The 13792-nt window shown below is 38.9% G+C and overlaps 1 protein-coding gene across 1 annotated transcript in view; it reads left to right on the forward strand.

The window, feature by feature from the left end:
• The window catches only part of LOC128994064 (protein Shroom-like), a 77136-nt gene that overhangs the window by 17533 nt on the left and 45811 nt on the right, over positions 1-13792 (forward strand). Inside the window, exons 6-9 of the mRNA XM_054418291.1 lie at positions 320-459; positions 5412-5727; positions 6178-6260; positions 7944-9221. Of these exons, the coding sequence (XP_054274266.1) occupies positions 320-459; positions 5412-5727; positions 6178-6260; positions 7944-9221 (1817 nt within the window). The remainder of the gene's footprint in view (positions 1-319; positions 460-5411; positions 5728-6177; positions 6261-7943; positions 9222-13792) is intronic.

The following is a 13792-nucleotide window of genomic DNA, read 5'->3' on the forward strand; positions in this document are numbered from 1 at the left end:
GAGTACAGGTAAGACAATTTTAAGAGTTTTCTAAATTGAAGTTAAGAGTATTTTTTTTTCTATTAAATTAATAATACTGTTCCAGTCTACTCTATGTTTTTTTTCACAGTATATTTTTGGGTTTTATGTTTTGTGGGCTAGTAATAATATTGGGTTTTGTAAGGGAGTGCTGGGTTATTTTCCTGAATTACGTTACCCAACTGTGGGTTAGCCTCAAAAGAGCCCGAAGGTGTAACCACCATTACAGGTGGTGCCCAAAACTAAGCAAAAATGGATTGTTGTAAGTCTGCTAAGTTTTAAATTGAAATCACGATTTTAGGTGCAGACGCCACAGAGGCATCATAGCGAGAGTGTTTTGTATCTGAGTCAGTTGGTACGCAACAATCAGCTCAACAACCAGAGGAAACTGTTCCCTGTCAGTACCTACACTGTACAACCATCACAGGAGATCTCTCCCAGGTATATAACTTTGTGTTGTTTACAAGGTTAATCCATAGATTAAGTTCTCCAAATAGCTATACTGTCGCGGCCAAGGCTTGTGCACAACTGACACTGACACAATGTTCTTTTTTTCCCAGGAATTCTTTATTCAAAAGGCGTTTAGAAAAGGTTTAGTTCCATTAAAATATTTGTTGGAGAATCGACTCCCTTACGTCATTATTGGCGAACTAATGGGTAGGGTGGGAACCGCTACTATTGTAGTGAATGTTGTTCTGATACAGATGTTGGGAAAAAATTACAAACTAAAAGATGATGTATTAATTCCGGTAACCCTCACACTTATGTCCAGTCCTGCACTCCCTCCAGACCTAAGTTCTTTGATGAAATCCAGTAGTTGACAGCTTTGTAAAAGAAAAAATATCCCTAATCGCTACCTGGTACAGCCCCTAAACTCCTGGCTTTCTTGCAGCTGACTGCCTCACAATCTGCCAACCGATTCTTTGGTGTTTCTTCTACTGAGTGGTGGAATCAACAATTCAACATCAGCTCTTGTACCGTTAAAACCGTTAGTTTAGCCAATTCCTCATAGCTCAACATCCTTGTAGGGTATTCTTTAGTCTTCCTTTTTTGCCATCTGCCCTTTTTGAGGCGGGGTTGGGCCTGGTGTTCTCACCTCCTGGTCTTTTGGGTTTTTTCTTTTTTCCCCTGCGCCATTTGTCAGGGTCGAATTGTTCACCTCTTTCCATAAGTTTTGCCTTTAAGGTCTCCCTTCTTTGTGCCATGGTGAGGTTCAGTTTCTTCATCTTAAGACGACTAAGTCGCTCAGTGGCGTCATCAAGTGTCTCTGTGGGTTTTGGTGTTTTAGGACTACTTAAAAGCTCCTCTTCTCTTTCCAGTAGGGATGGTCAAGTCTCGAAATTTCGGGAAATTTTCGGGAAATTTTAAATCTTGTTACACGAGACGAGATTTCTTTTTAGCCGAGATTTTTATCGAGACGAGAATTAAAAAAAAAAAAAAAAAAAAAAAAAAATTAAAAACGCCTGCAGAAAGTCAATGCAATACCCGCAATACAGGAGCGTGTTGTAGTTGCGTTTCCTTTGCGAAGGCGTTCTTATTTAATTAATTCTTAAAATGTAAATACTGTATTACTTTAATTATTTTAATAACATTTGAGAAGTTTTGTTAAGTGTTAGCAGTGTGAGGAATGTTTTATTACTATAAAAAAATTCAAAACAAGTAACTATTTTATAAAAATTAATATTTTATTTTATGATTTATTTTATTTTAGGATAAGTTGAACTCTATCCTAACTGATATCACTGTTTCCTAATCGTAGGCATTTTTAATAATTTAGGCGTGATTAATAAAAAAATGTTATGCTGATGTTTTTTAATAAAAGATTGTAAATATTCTTGCCTATTATCATTATTTTTGTATTTAAACAGTCATCTAACAATGTTACAAAATCAGGTAAAAATTCCGAACGTGCATTTCCCGTTGTGTATGAGAAGGGAAATCCCGTCTCGATCTCGTCTCGAAAGTTTTTGAGAAATGAAAAATCTCGTCTCGTCTCGTCTCGGACTAAAAATCCAATCTCGTCCATCCCTACTTTCCAGTGTAGCTGGTGTGAGCGGGGATTCGTCCTCCATTGTTTCCAGTTGGGGGAGTTGAACTTCCATCGTAGTGGAAGACCCTAAAATCAATATATTTTGCGCATATACATTCCCATCTGTCTTATGGTCTGTCTGGCAATCTATGGAGGAACGTCCAAACAAAATTTAGATACAGTTCTGAAACTAAAAAAAAAACCTATAAGAATCATGCTATACTTGGACAAACAAATAACTGTGAAAGATAAATTTTCAAAACTACATATTTTGACTGTCTATGATCAGTATATACTAGAATGTGTTATGTGTGTCAAAAATCAACTACAAAATTTGGAAATTAGAAAAAATGTCCATTCATATGACACTAGAAATAAGAATGATATAAATTTATCAAAACATAACCTCAGCTTCTTTGGAAAAAAGGGAACCTTTATGGGATCAAAGTTTTTAAACAATTTTCCTACAAAATTAAAAAGTAAAATAAACAAAATAATTTCAAAAAACTAGTTAAGAACCATTTGTTGCAAACGAGTTATTATTCATTTGAAGAGTTTTTTCAATGTAAAAACGACTAAATAAATAAGGTTGAGGTACTCTGATGGAAAAAAATAAAAAATGAAACTGTATGCGGTTTCTACTTTTCTGTAAATCGAAATCAAAATGCATAAAAATTAGTTATAGTCTGACACTATTCGTGTATGTATATACAATATGAATAAAGAATTTTTGATTTGATTTGATTTGATCCTGGTTTTGCGTTAGAGCCTCCTGTGCTCTTGGTGCACTCGTTTCAAGAGCAGGGTCTTGCACTGAGTGAGCTGATCCCTGAGGTGTGGGCGGTGCAACTTCTAGAGTTGCTGCAAGGTTTGCTTCTGGTTGGGTTTTTTAATTTGTATCCATGGTGTTCCCACGAGAAGCAAGGGAATTGGAGGTCGAGCCCAGACAGAGCCCCGCAGGCTGATTTCTCCAGGGGTCGCCCGGTGTCCTGGAGGCTCCGTACGCACCAACGCTGGGGAGCCCAGTGGCATTCACCTCTTCGGCACGGGTCGCATGACACCACTGAGGTTCGGCTAAAACAAGAAGCAAAAGCGAAAGGAAAAGGAGAAGGGAAGAAGATTCTTCAATAGGAAAGCGAAGAAGAAAGAAGGGCCAGCAAAAAGACTAAGTTAGCTGGCCATAGAACACAGAACGAAGAAGAGGAGAGATCTGGGGGTTGGCTAGAGTACCTCGGGGTTGCCAGCCTACAAGAGGCCTCCCGTGTAGTTAACAGACAACTACCCCTGAGGGACGTAGTACACATAGTAAAACCTGGACCAGGGACTGATTTACTTTTTTTGTTTTGAGGTCCCTATAGGCCATAAACACCATCCGTTCAGATTCATATGTATATGTGTCCGTTAGCACGATCCGTTTGCGGCCAAGGCTTGTGCACAACTGACACTAGCACAGTGTTCTTTATTATTATTGTTATTATTATTTTATGGCCAGCATTGGACCACTTAAGTCAATATAATGGTTAGATTCTTTTTAAATTCTGTCTCTTCTTCTTGTCCGCCCAATACTTCTTCATTCTTTCCGACCGTTGTTTTCTTTCTTCTTCCGAAACCACTCTTCCTTGTCTCTGATTGTTTGCTCCTATTGGCAGGATGATATTTTTGTCTTTGAGTACTGCAAGCGCCTCTGACTTATTTTCCAAATCTTCTAATGATATTTTCAACCTTCTCATGTCCTCCTTAATCTCTGTAATCCACCTAAAGTCACTCTTGCTATTCCACAACTTGTCAATTACTTTCTTGCTTATTCTATTTTCCGGTGTCCTTAAAAGATGTCCAATGAATGATTTTTAATTATACTTGTTAATGGCTCTATTTCCTTATATACAGTTTTATTTGAGGCCAATCTCCAAACTCCATCTTTTTGATATTTTTTGTTTATACATGTTCTGATGATTCTTCTTTCTATTTTTAGTATTTTATCTATTGCTACAGTGTTAGTTGTTTTAAACATAGTTTCACTTGCATATGTTATTTGTGGAAGTATAACTGCTTTGTAGTGTTTCAATTTTGTTGCTATTGATAGGCATTTTTTGTTGTATGTGTTTTTAGTAATATGTTGCATTCTGATCAATTTATTAATTCTATTTTGCCATGATGGATTTTCTTTAAGATTGTATGTTATAACTTCACCTAAGTATTTGTGTTCTTTATTTAATAGGAGTTTAGAAATGGTTTGGTTCTATTAAAATATTTGTTGTGGATTTTACTTATTATTGGCGAACTAATTAGTAGGGGTGGGAACGGCTAGTATTGTAGTGGATGTAGTTCTGATACAGATGTTAGGGAAAGATTACACTGCAACCTAAAAGATGTATTAATTCCGGTCACCCTCACACTTGTGTCCAGTCCTGCACTCCCTCCAGACCTAAGTTCTTTGATGAAATCCAGTAGTTGACAGCTTTGTAAAAGAAAAAATATCCCTAATCGCTACCTGGTACAGCCCCTAAACTCCTGGCTTTCTTGCAGCTGACTGCCTCACAATCTGCCAACCGATTCTTTGGTGTTTCTTCTACTGAGTGGTGGAATCAACAATTCAACATCAGCTCTTGTACCGTTAAAACCGTTAGTTTAGCCAATTCCTCATAGCTCAACATCTTTGTAGGGTATTCTTTAGTCTTCATTTTTTGCCATCTGCCCTTTTTGAGGCTGGGTCACCTCATATGTTCCTTGTTTGCTTTTGTTGGACGCTGACTTGCTGTGCCCCTGCTATCCAGCTTACTTCCTTTCATCAACTTTCTTCTTAGCCTCATCGGGTTCCTGCAAGTCCCTACATCGCTAAGACTCTACAAAGGAAGTAGATTGGACAGAGCTCCGCTTACCCGGGCAAAGTACTTACTGCAGGAGGTTGCCTGGTGTCTTGCAGGTGCCGTTTGAGACACCACTTTAAAGGTCAGGTGACATCCACCTCTCGTTATGGTCCAAATAACACCTTGGGTTGACCTGTAACAGAAGCAGAGAAAGGGGGCACAAGATTGGGTGAATAAAAGTATAGTAAGAGAAAGATAGGTGAAGAATGTTCATATATGAGTTAGGAAGCTGAAATACATTGATATAGAATAGCACCTGCTCAGTGAAGAGTTAGGAGATAGGGAGGATCTGCAATGGACAAGCCACGTTTTGACTGGATGTATGCCAAAATGGATGAAGTAAGCGGTGAACTTTGCTGGTGTCAGATTTTAACTTCCTCGCTTAGATTCAACAGTAGTTCGTAGGGGACCTTAACTTTCAGACAATTCATGAATGTATATGCTGTTTTATAAGATGTATTTCTCAAGTGTTTCAAGCTTGACCTGTTTGTCTCCAGGTCGCCTCCGATGACAGTGGCGGAGAGGATCAGTGAGCTGGAACGACAGCAGGCAGCACCACAACAGCCGAGACTGCCGTTCTCGTACGACCGCAATCCTCACGACACCTCCCGCGTCACGGATCATGCCTCGCTCAAAGCCATCCAGAAGAAAGCTCTGTTGTCGTTCTACGAGAGGCATCATTCCACATGGAAGTCAGAACCTCAGCTGAGCCCCCCTCAACCTCCTCCGAGACCTAAACCTCCCCCCTCCTCCTCAGCTGCTAGCAGACGATCCTCATCTGCGTCTGACTACGCTGGTTCTGCTAGGAGAGAGGTTAGTCGAGTGATATATCTTTGACTCACAGTGGCTCTCCTACTACAGTCCGACTACAACCATTGTCTTTGAATAACAAAATAGACATTCCATTAATGGACAATACGAATTTTTCAAATTGAAAGAAATTTTAAAACTTGTTACATCTTAACATAAGCATTTAGGAATTATTTTCTAATGTAAGTCAGTGTATCTGTAGTCAAAGCTACAACTATGACAGGTATGAAGTATCATATTTACAAAGTTGGAAGAGATATAAACAGTCTTTATGAGTAGGCCTAGCCTACGTAATCTGTCACATCAACTTTTCCTCAAATTATTTCGATGTCCTGATTTTACATGTTTTTCATCTTACGCTACCCTCATACTTTTTAGCTGTCAACCCCTTTTGTTCATACAGTTGTTTTCTATTTATTTCACTTTGTGTGCTATAACTATTGTTAATTCCAGGCAAAGATTGGGCATTCGGTGAAGGATAAACCAGTAGCAACTGAACAAGAGAATGGGACTCTGTCAGCAAGACATCAGCATAGGTATGTGTCTATTCCTTGGCTGCAAATTACGATCTCCACGGAGTTCCCATCGCTTTCAATTGAGCTACCGATAGCTCAAATTTGAGACTTGCTTTGTACTTTACTTCATTCAATACTAGATGGTTTTTGCTGTAATGATACAATCAGTCTCCTCATAGTAGCACACACCGTTGTCAAGGAAATTCCCTTTAAGTATGTAGAAAGGACATACAGGGCCGTATTTAGAATCGATGAGGCTCCCGGCGGCTCTCTCCAGAGTGGCCCCTCTACATTCTGATTCTTCAAAGGTTGGAACTTAAGGGCTTAGAAATACTTAAGTGTTATTGCTTCAACTCAATGAATTGACCTTTAGTTTCCAACAATCCGATGAGCAAAAAGACCTAGGAGATTAGCTGATAAATAAGTCTATTATTGTTTTTTTATAATAATATTGGGGGTCTTAGGTCGCGGCCTGACATTTTTAATTTCTTTCGGGTTGAGTAAAACATGTTGAACTTCGGGCATCGGATCAAAATCGGGTGGTTTTGTAAATAATTATTTAAAAATATATTAATTGATAATACTATAATCGGTTTATACAAAATCTGAAATCGCGGCCAAATTGAAAGGGTCTTCTGTGGTCACAGTAAAATCTTAGACAACTGCCGCGGTCGTGAAGAGATCGTGAACATATTCTACGTTCACGGAAAAATAGTAAACATAATGCGTAATCGCAGAGACATCATCTTTCTCTTTTGCGATGGCGGCAAAATCATGAATGTCTCCTGTGGTTGTGTAAAAGAGTGAACATCTTGCGCGAACACGTGGACATCATCTTAGCAATCTCGCGGGGACCAATCATGTTGGAATGATGAATGCCTCCTATGGACGCGGTGAAATAGCTAGTATCTTGTGCAAGCTAGTGGAAGTCATTTTCGTCTCCTCGGATCATGGCGGAATCAGTTTTCTGTAACCGCGGAAAAATAGTTAACATATTGCGCGAGCACGGATATGTCATCCTTGTCTCCTCCGATCGCGGCGGATTTGGCCGTGGAACTTGCCCGGAGACATCATCTTCGTCTCCAAAGATCGCAGCTAAATCGTGTAGATCTTCCAAGTTTGCGGGGACATGATCTTCGACTCCTGCAGTCGCCATAAAAAGCCTGGACATCTTACAAGATCGCGGATAAATAGTAGTAACAATTCCTACGTTAACAGGGGAAATAGTGAAAATCTTAAGTGGTCACGCAGATTTCATCTACGTTTCCTGCAATCGCAGAAAAACATATTATCGGTGAAATAAATTGATCAACAAAAAAATTGAGGAGAGACTAATGTAAAGTATTGATCTGTAATGATCTTCATCCATTTCTTTCTCCTGGGTGGTTCAGGTTGTGATCAGAAGATGAGAAGATTTGGCAGAAGAGTTTGACAGAATTGTTCAAAGAGAATGGCCCCAAAAATTGATATCAGGCCTATTTCTTCTGTAGTATTATAAATATGATTAAAATAGGTAACAGCAGTTTGATATATCCTGGGTAGTGATGGCCCATGAGTAACCTTTCCAATCTACTCAGCTTGACTTTCTTCTCTGTTGACCTCTCAGTTCATTCAGTTATCACGAACACATGTCCTCAATGATTCCTCATGATACGATGCACATGTTAATTATTCATAACAACTTATCTGATTTTCTGTTTTCAGTTCTAGTTGTGGGTCGCTGTCAACTGCAGTGTCCGGCCCCTTCATCATGGGTCCCTCCATCTCAATAGATGACTGGGTCCCTGCTCGGCCTCCCAAGAAGCCTCATCTACGAGCAGCCTATCCCGTGCCTCGCTCATCCAGTCCAGATCTTCCTCCTCCTTCACCGCCACCGGTTGTAGAAGACGAAGTTTTTGTCTCAGACGAACCCCTGCCTCCCCCTCCCCCTGAGGATCAACTGCCTGACATGAAGTCAATGATCTCATCTTATCCAAGATCTCAAGACTCTAAACACCATTACGCCAACAAATCTTACTTGGACAATTCTACATCGGAATCTCAAAAATCTTACTTCCCTGAAAGATCAAAACCCGAACCTCAGTACGAGAACCAGCCGGAGTTAAGAAGGTGTTCCAAAGTGAGAGAATCCTGTAGAGCTTCTTTCATGTCGAGTAGGGAGAAGGATTCTGAATACGCCGAAAGAAAGGCTCGTGATGAGAGCTCGCTGTCAAACGTGAGCAAAAGTAGAGCGATATACCAACGCCAAAAAAGTTTAGAGAGTTACTTTAAAAATAGTAGTTTAAAAGAAGACTGTGGTATTAGAGACGATCAAATTCCTGTTGGTCCGAGGATCAATTTAGATAGGAGGAGTATCGAGACGTTATTTCCAGCGAAATCCGATCTTAGTTTGAAAAACTACGAGGACTTACAGCCGGCTTCTTTAGATAGTAATATTTCTCTAAATGAAAATCACAATCAGAGGTTTAATAAACCAGGTCCACAGACGCCTGTGGACAAAAAACATAGTTCCTCTCTGTCTAAACCTTTCGGCTTATCCGTTAATCCTCTCAGAGCATTAGACAGTAACTCTACTTTCCGACATATACAGAATCAGTTCATCAGGTCAGCGAGTGTAAGGAGAGATCTACATTCGTCTCAGTCAAACGAAGAAAAGTCTGATAGTTGTAAACCGTTCCAACAAAATGCCGAGAGAAAATCAATGAGGTATTCTACCACTAAACAGTTTTTGGTAAACTCCAAGAAGACTGTGCTACCTTCTCCAGTTCAGAATGGCAGGTTGTCTCCGCCATCAAAAGTTCAACAACTCACTCAAAGTTCTAAAATTACTACAAAACCTTTGAATTTGCTGGTGAACTCAAACAAGTTACTCCCGACCAAGTACAGTCCGGACTATGCCACCATCCCCTCAGAGCCTCCGAGTCACGTCAGACAGCTGCCTCAAAGTCTCCCGGCGCAGTGTCCACCTACCAGTCTACAACTGTGAGTACAAACATTTTATTATTTTTCTCTAGTACAGATTATTCACCCTAAATCGGTTGCAGGAAAATCATGCAAATGAAATAGTCATAATAAATCGAGGGAAATTAAAACTTTTTTAAAAATATTAAATATTTGTTAAAAGTTGAACATTTTAAATACAGGTTTAATAGTTGAACATTGTGCAGTAGGCCTAACTACTTTAAAAACTCAAAAATTAAACAAAAACACATTATAGAACTTGGGTAGTTGTCCTATGCTTTTCCAGCTGTTTAACATCACCTGGTTTTCAAATCCGGCATTCCCTTTAGATGTGAAACTTCAGTATGATATATTTTCCAGATATACGAGTATCGTCTGTTAGTTAAGGTCTCAATTGAGAGCCTGTCACAACCAAACAGGATAGTTAAAATTTGACACTAACGTCTTGTTCTTCATTCACTACCTTTCTAGCTGATCCCATCCCTATGGGATGATTAGTCTGGTCATAGTATTAAAAGTCCTTGTAAAAGAAAATTGACAATCCCGCTAAGTACGGCTCACGTTCTGTGGGTAGGTTTTTGTAGGAAGGGGTCGATCCCTGGTGATAACTGTTGTCAGTTGACAGATGTGTGCGCAGAAAAGTGGTTCAACATAGAAAATGTGCGTTAGTTGCTTGGGGAGTGCGTAAAAGTCTGTGCATAGTTACACAACAGGGCCAGAGAAGCGGGTTTTAATCAGTTTCCATCGTGATAGTGATGGAATTTGTGGAAAGTTTGCTTGCAGATTTGCGTGTTTCAGACTTCCAAGGCTGACTGTAGTCCTTGATAGTCTTATAAAGACGTCCCCTATTAGTTTGATAATAGGGATTCAATCCCTCTCATTCAGTCACACTACCATACTCATGGGGAATTCCCCTAACTTTGGTCAAATAAGACTGATGAACAACTGTAGTCAACGTACACCATAGCAAACATCGTGCAAATGATAGGTTTACCTAAGAACTCCCTTCACTCCTTGCACACATTTTTGACATCCACACACTTTTACTCATTTTGAGTCCGTTAACTGGGTATGGATTTCAATAGTGGTTGACGAGTGAGACCGAAAAAATCGAATCACAGAATTAGATTTATACTTGGTGTGGGCGTCAATTTTCTTTCACAAAGTTTTTAATAGTGTAACCAGACTCATCTTCCCATAGGGGTGGGAACCAGCTACAATAGTGGTGAATGAAGTAAGGTACACAACGTTGGTCTCAATGGTGACCTTATTTTTCGGACATCCGTCGTATTTTCCAAATGCATTGGACACTTTTAAGCACTGAGACTAGGAGGACCCTCAGCAGGGATGTACGCCATTGAAGATTTTAGGAACTGCAAATTAAAAACTTCTAATTAAATTTCCCAGGAGGTTTTTGTATGCTTCATCATTATGGGAGCAGTTTACGATAGACAGGTTTTTTGAGGAAAAGTAATATTGAGAGGAAGGAGAAGAGTATTGGTTGGGTTTCTTAATCTAAGACCTTCCCAATCTCAACCAAAGATTCCCAAGGTGTCAGTACTAGTACTAGACACCCATAATCTTTAGACAGAATCACAACTCTAGACACCCATAATCAACAAACCATGTTAGCTAAAACTTATCCTCAATTTTCTTCTTTTCTATGACTTTTGTATTCATTAAAATGAATCTCATCACAAGGTGTAAAATATGTTTACCAAACGTCCATAAGTTAAGGTCTGTAAAGGTTCAATTCAATTCAGTTTTGACAACCAAGCGAGCTAGTTTTAAGTAATACAAACACTGTGTTTTTTACTTGTACTAATATTCTTGCCAGTCTCATATGTTGCCTATTGGTCCCATAGCAGCCAGTGATAAGAGGGAAATTATTGCTCCCGCCAAGTATAAATCATATACTGTAGTTAGTTTAGCACTAATACTTGTCAATAAGTTTGTGTGTATGTTTTATAATCCCTCACAAAACTGGCTGAAGTTGAAATAGTAAAAGTTTTGTCACAACAAAAGTGCTGCCGCTGCCAGTTACAATCATGTCACTAATCTTGTTTTTGATTCAGAAGTTAAATGCTTGCTCTTGTGTGCTCCAGAACTCATCGAGGTTTACAAAAACTACCCCAAAACAGTTATTAGGGGCTTATGGGAATTTAAAATAACTGTATGAAAATGGACTTGTAAAAGAAATATTATTGATGGATTACAACATATACAACTCAAAATCAAAAATTCCCGACAAGAGGTCCCTATTCGCTTTCCATATTACATATTTCATGATTTATTTTAATTTTATGGTCAACATTGGACCACCTAGGTCTTTTTAAAGGAGATCTTCTTTTGCCTTGTATTCTGTTTTTATTTCTCCTCGTTAATATTATGTGGTTAACAGTTTTTTTTTGGCGAAACAGACGTCCCCAAAAATTTATTTACATAAACTAAACATCAAAAAACTATAATATCACAACTGTTTGTATGTAACGTTGTTATTTGTGTATACAACAATTTTGAAATAAATTTTGAACAGTCTAAAATTTTAAATTTGAGGGCTGAGCAAACTTGATGTAATGGTATACCTACTTTTGATTTTTGTCATTGGTTTAATTTGAGAAAAAGTTTACAGCGTCTCTCAATTCTAGGAGGAAACATCTAGCAATTTTGTCCTTAATCATAAATATTTGGTTTCCAAACCTCAAAATCGTGATGGGGTGTGTAACACCCCAAAATACATGAGAAACTGAATAAATCCTAACATCAAACCCCAAATCTCAAGGTAGGCTTTTCACTACAATTGGTTGAATAAAACTTGCAACAATGCAATTGAGTGCAAGTCGTACTGTACTGATACAGAAAGGGAGGTGTCCATTTAATTATTAAATCCCCACATCTGGTGAGTCACATGCCATAGAATGTGGGGGAGTTAGGGTCGGAACAGCTGATTGGGGTGAGGAAGGAAGTGGCCTCTGATGTACAGGAAATAAATGGAGGGTAGCATTGGAACACCAGGTGTGGTTGCATAGTCTATCCCTTGAACCTTAGATCAGATGGCATTCAGTGTGTTAAGCAAGGCCAGCCTTTGTCAAACATCCTCCATTTTTATCTTTGTATCTTGATGTCAGCAGTTGCTCCTGATTAAAAGAATACCAAGTTATCTACATTGGTGTCAGGTTCTAAGATTTCCTATTTCAAAAGGTTACTTATTCGGTTAATTTTACCATGACAAACTGTTTCTTGAAATAAAAGTAATTATTGTTTTGTTTCACCTAAGTTATGTCAATTTTTCGGCTCAAAATCATGGGTAATGAAATAATTACTTTCTTACTTTGATAAAGTTGTTATCTGATTAAATGTGTTTATTTTCAGTAACTTTATTACTATAAAATCCAATCGAATTATTATTTAAATACAATTATTTAATTGAGACAGAACTGAAAAGCATCGACCATTTATTAAAATCTTATTTATTTATTAAATTTTATTTATTTATTTATTTATTTATTTATTTATTTATTTAAATAGTCAAGGACAGCTGGGCCCAGTTTTGAACCATCAATTACGTCTGGCTTTTTTCTCAGGATAAACCTGCAAAGATTTCACTCCCTATTCAAAAACTACATCGTTACTAATATTGTGAACATTAGTTAGCAGTTCAAGACTCTTCTGAAATATCGTTTTCTAGCGAACAAGCAGATAATTATCTCTTTATTTAACAAGCTTCACGGAGCTTCCAAACACGCAAGACCGTTAGCGAAGTTTTTGTACCGCTAGTTATCGCGTTTCACCGCGAGTGAACTCCGCAGAACGCAGAAGCAGTTGTCGCATTGTCGCGGCCGCGCGGAAGTACATCAGCGCATGCGTTGTCGCGGTCCCGCTATGTAATGGCTGGACCGTACCGTCCCGGCTAACTGTCCCGGGCAGCTTCTCACGACGGCCACACGTCCGAGCACTGAGCAGGCGCCATCCTCACAATGCGTCTCTGCCCTTCAAAAGACTAACTGAACACGAGGCTTTAAGCCGACTGCGACCCGTTGCGTAGTATTTTGGCTGATGACTTCGGAACGGAAGAGTTTGACAGTTTTGATCTCTGCCCCAGCCATTTCTTAAAAGATCCACTATCGCTTTAGGAAATACTGGACCCTTTCTCATTGGACTTGCCGTTAGCTATCGCCACAACCATTGATCATCAACAAATGAATATAAATACACCGTGCAAACTGTATAAATACTACCTACTATTTCTGACCGTTCCCATTGTTTCTCGGAATCGACAAACTTGACTATACCTCAGTTAGATGATGTTGGACTAGAAACCTTTACACACTTTTGATAATCGACAAATGAATTAATTATTAACAAACGTTCAATTTATAAAAAAATTTATAACGTAAAGTAACGTAATTTATGACGTAAGTAGTTTTCTTTTGAGTTGAATTTTAATTTTTGATGTGATTTGAACATACAGTCCGTCGCCGCGACTGTGTACTCTCCCCGCTGCAGCGCGAGCACACGCCACTCACGCCAGTGGTGGAGGTACGGTTTGCATACACCGTGCAAACTGTATAAATACTACCAACTATTTCTGA

The sequence above is a fragment of the Macrosteles quadrilineatus genome, unplaced genomic scaffold, assembly GCF_028750875.1.
Source record: "Macrosteles quadrilineatus isolate MER2022 unplaced genomic scaffold, UCM_ALF_1.0 Scaffold_5__1_contigs__length_97177068, whole genome shotgun sequence".
Lineage (NCBI taxonomy): Eukaryota > Metazoa > Arthropoda > Insecta > Hemiptera > Cicadellidae > Macrosteles > Macrosteles quadrilineatus.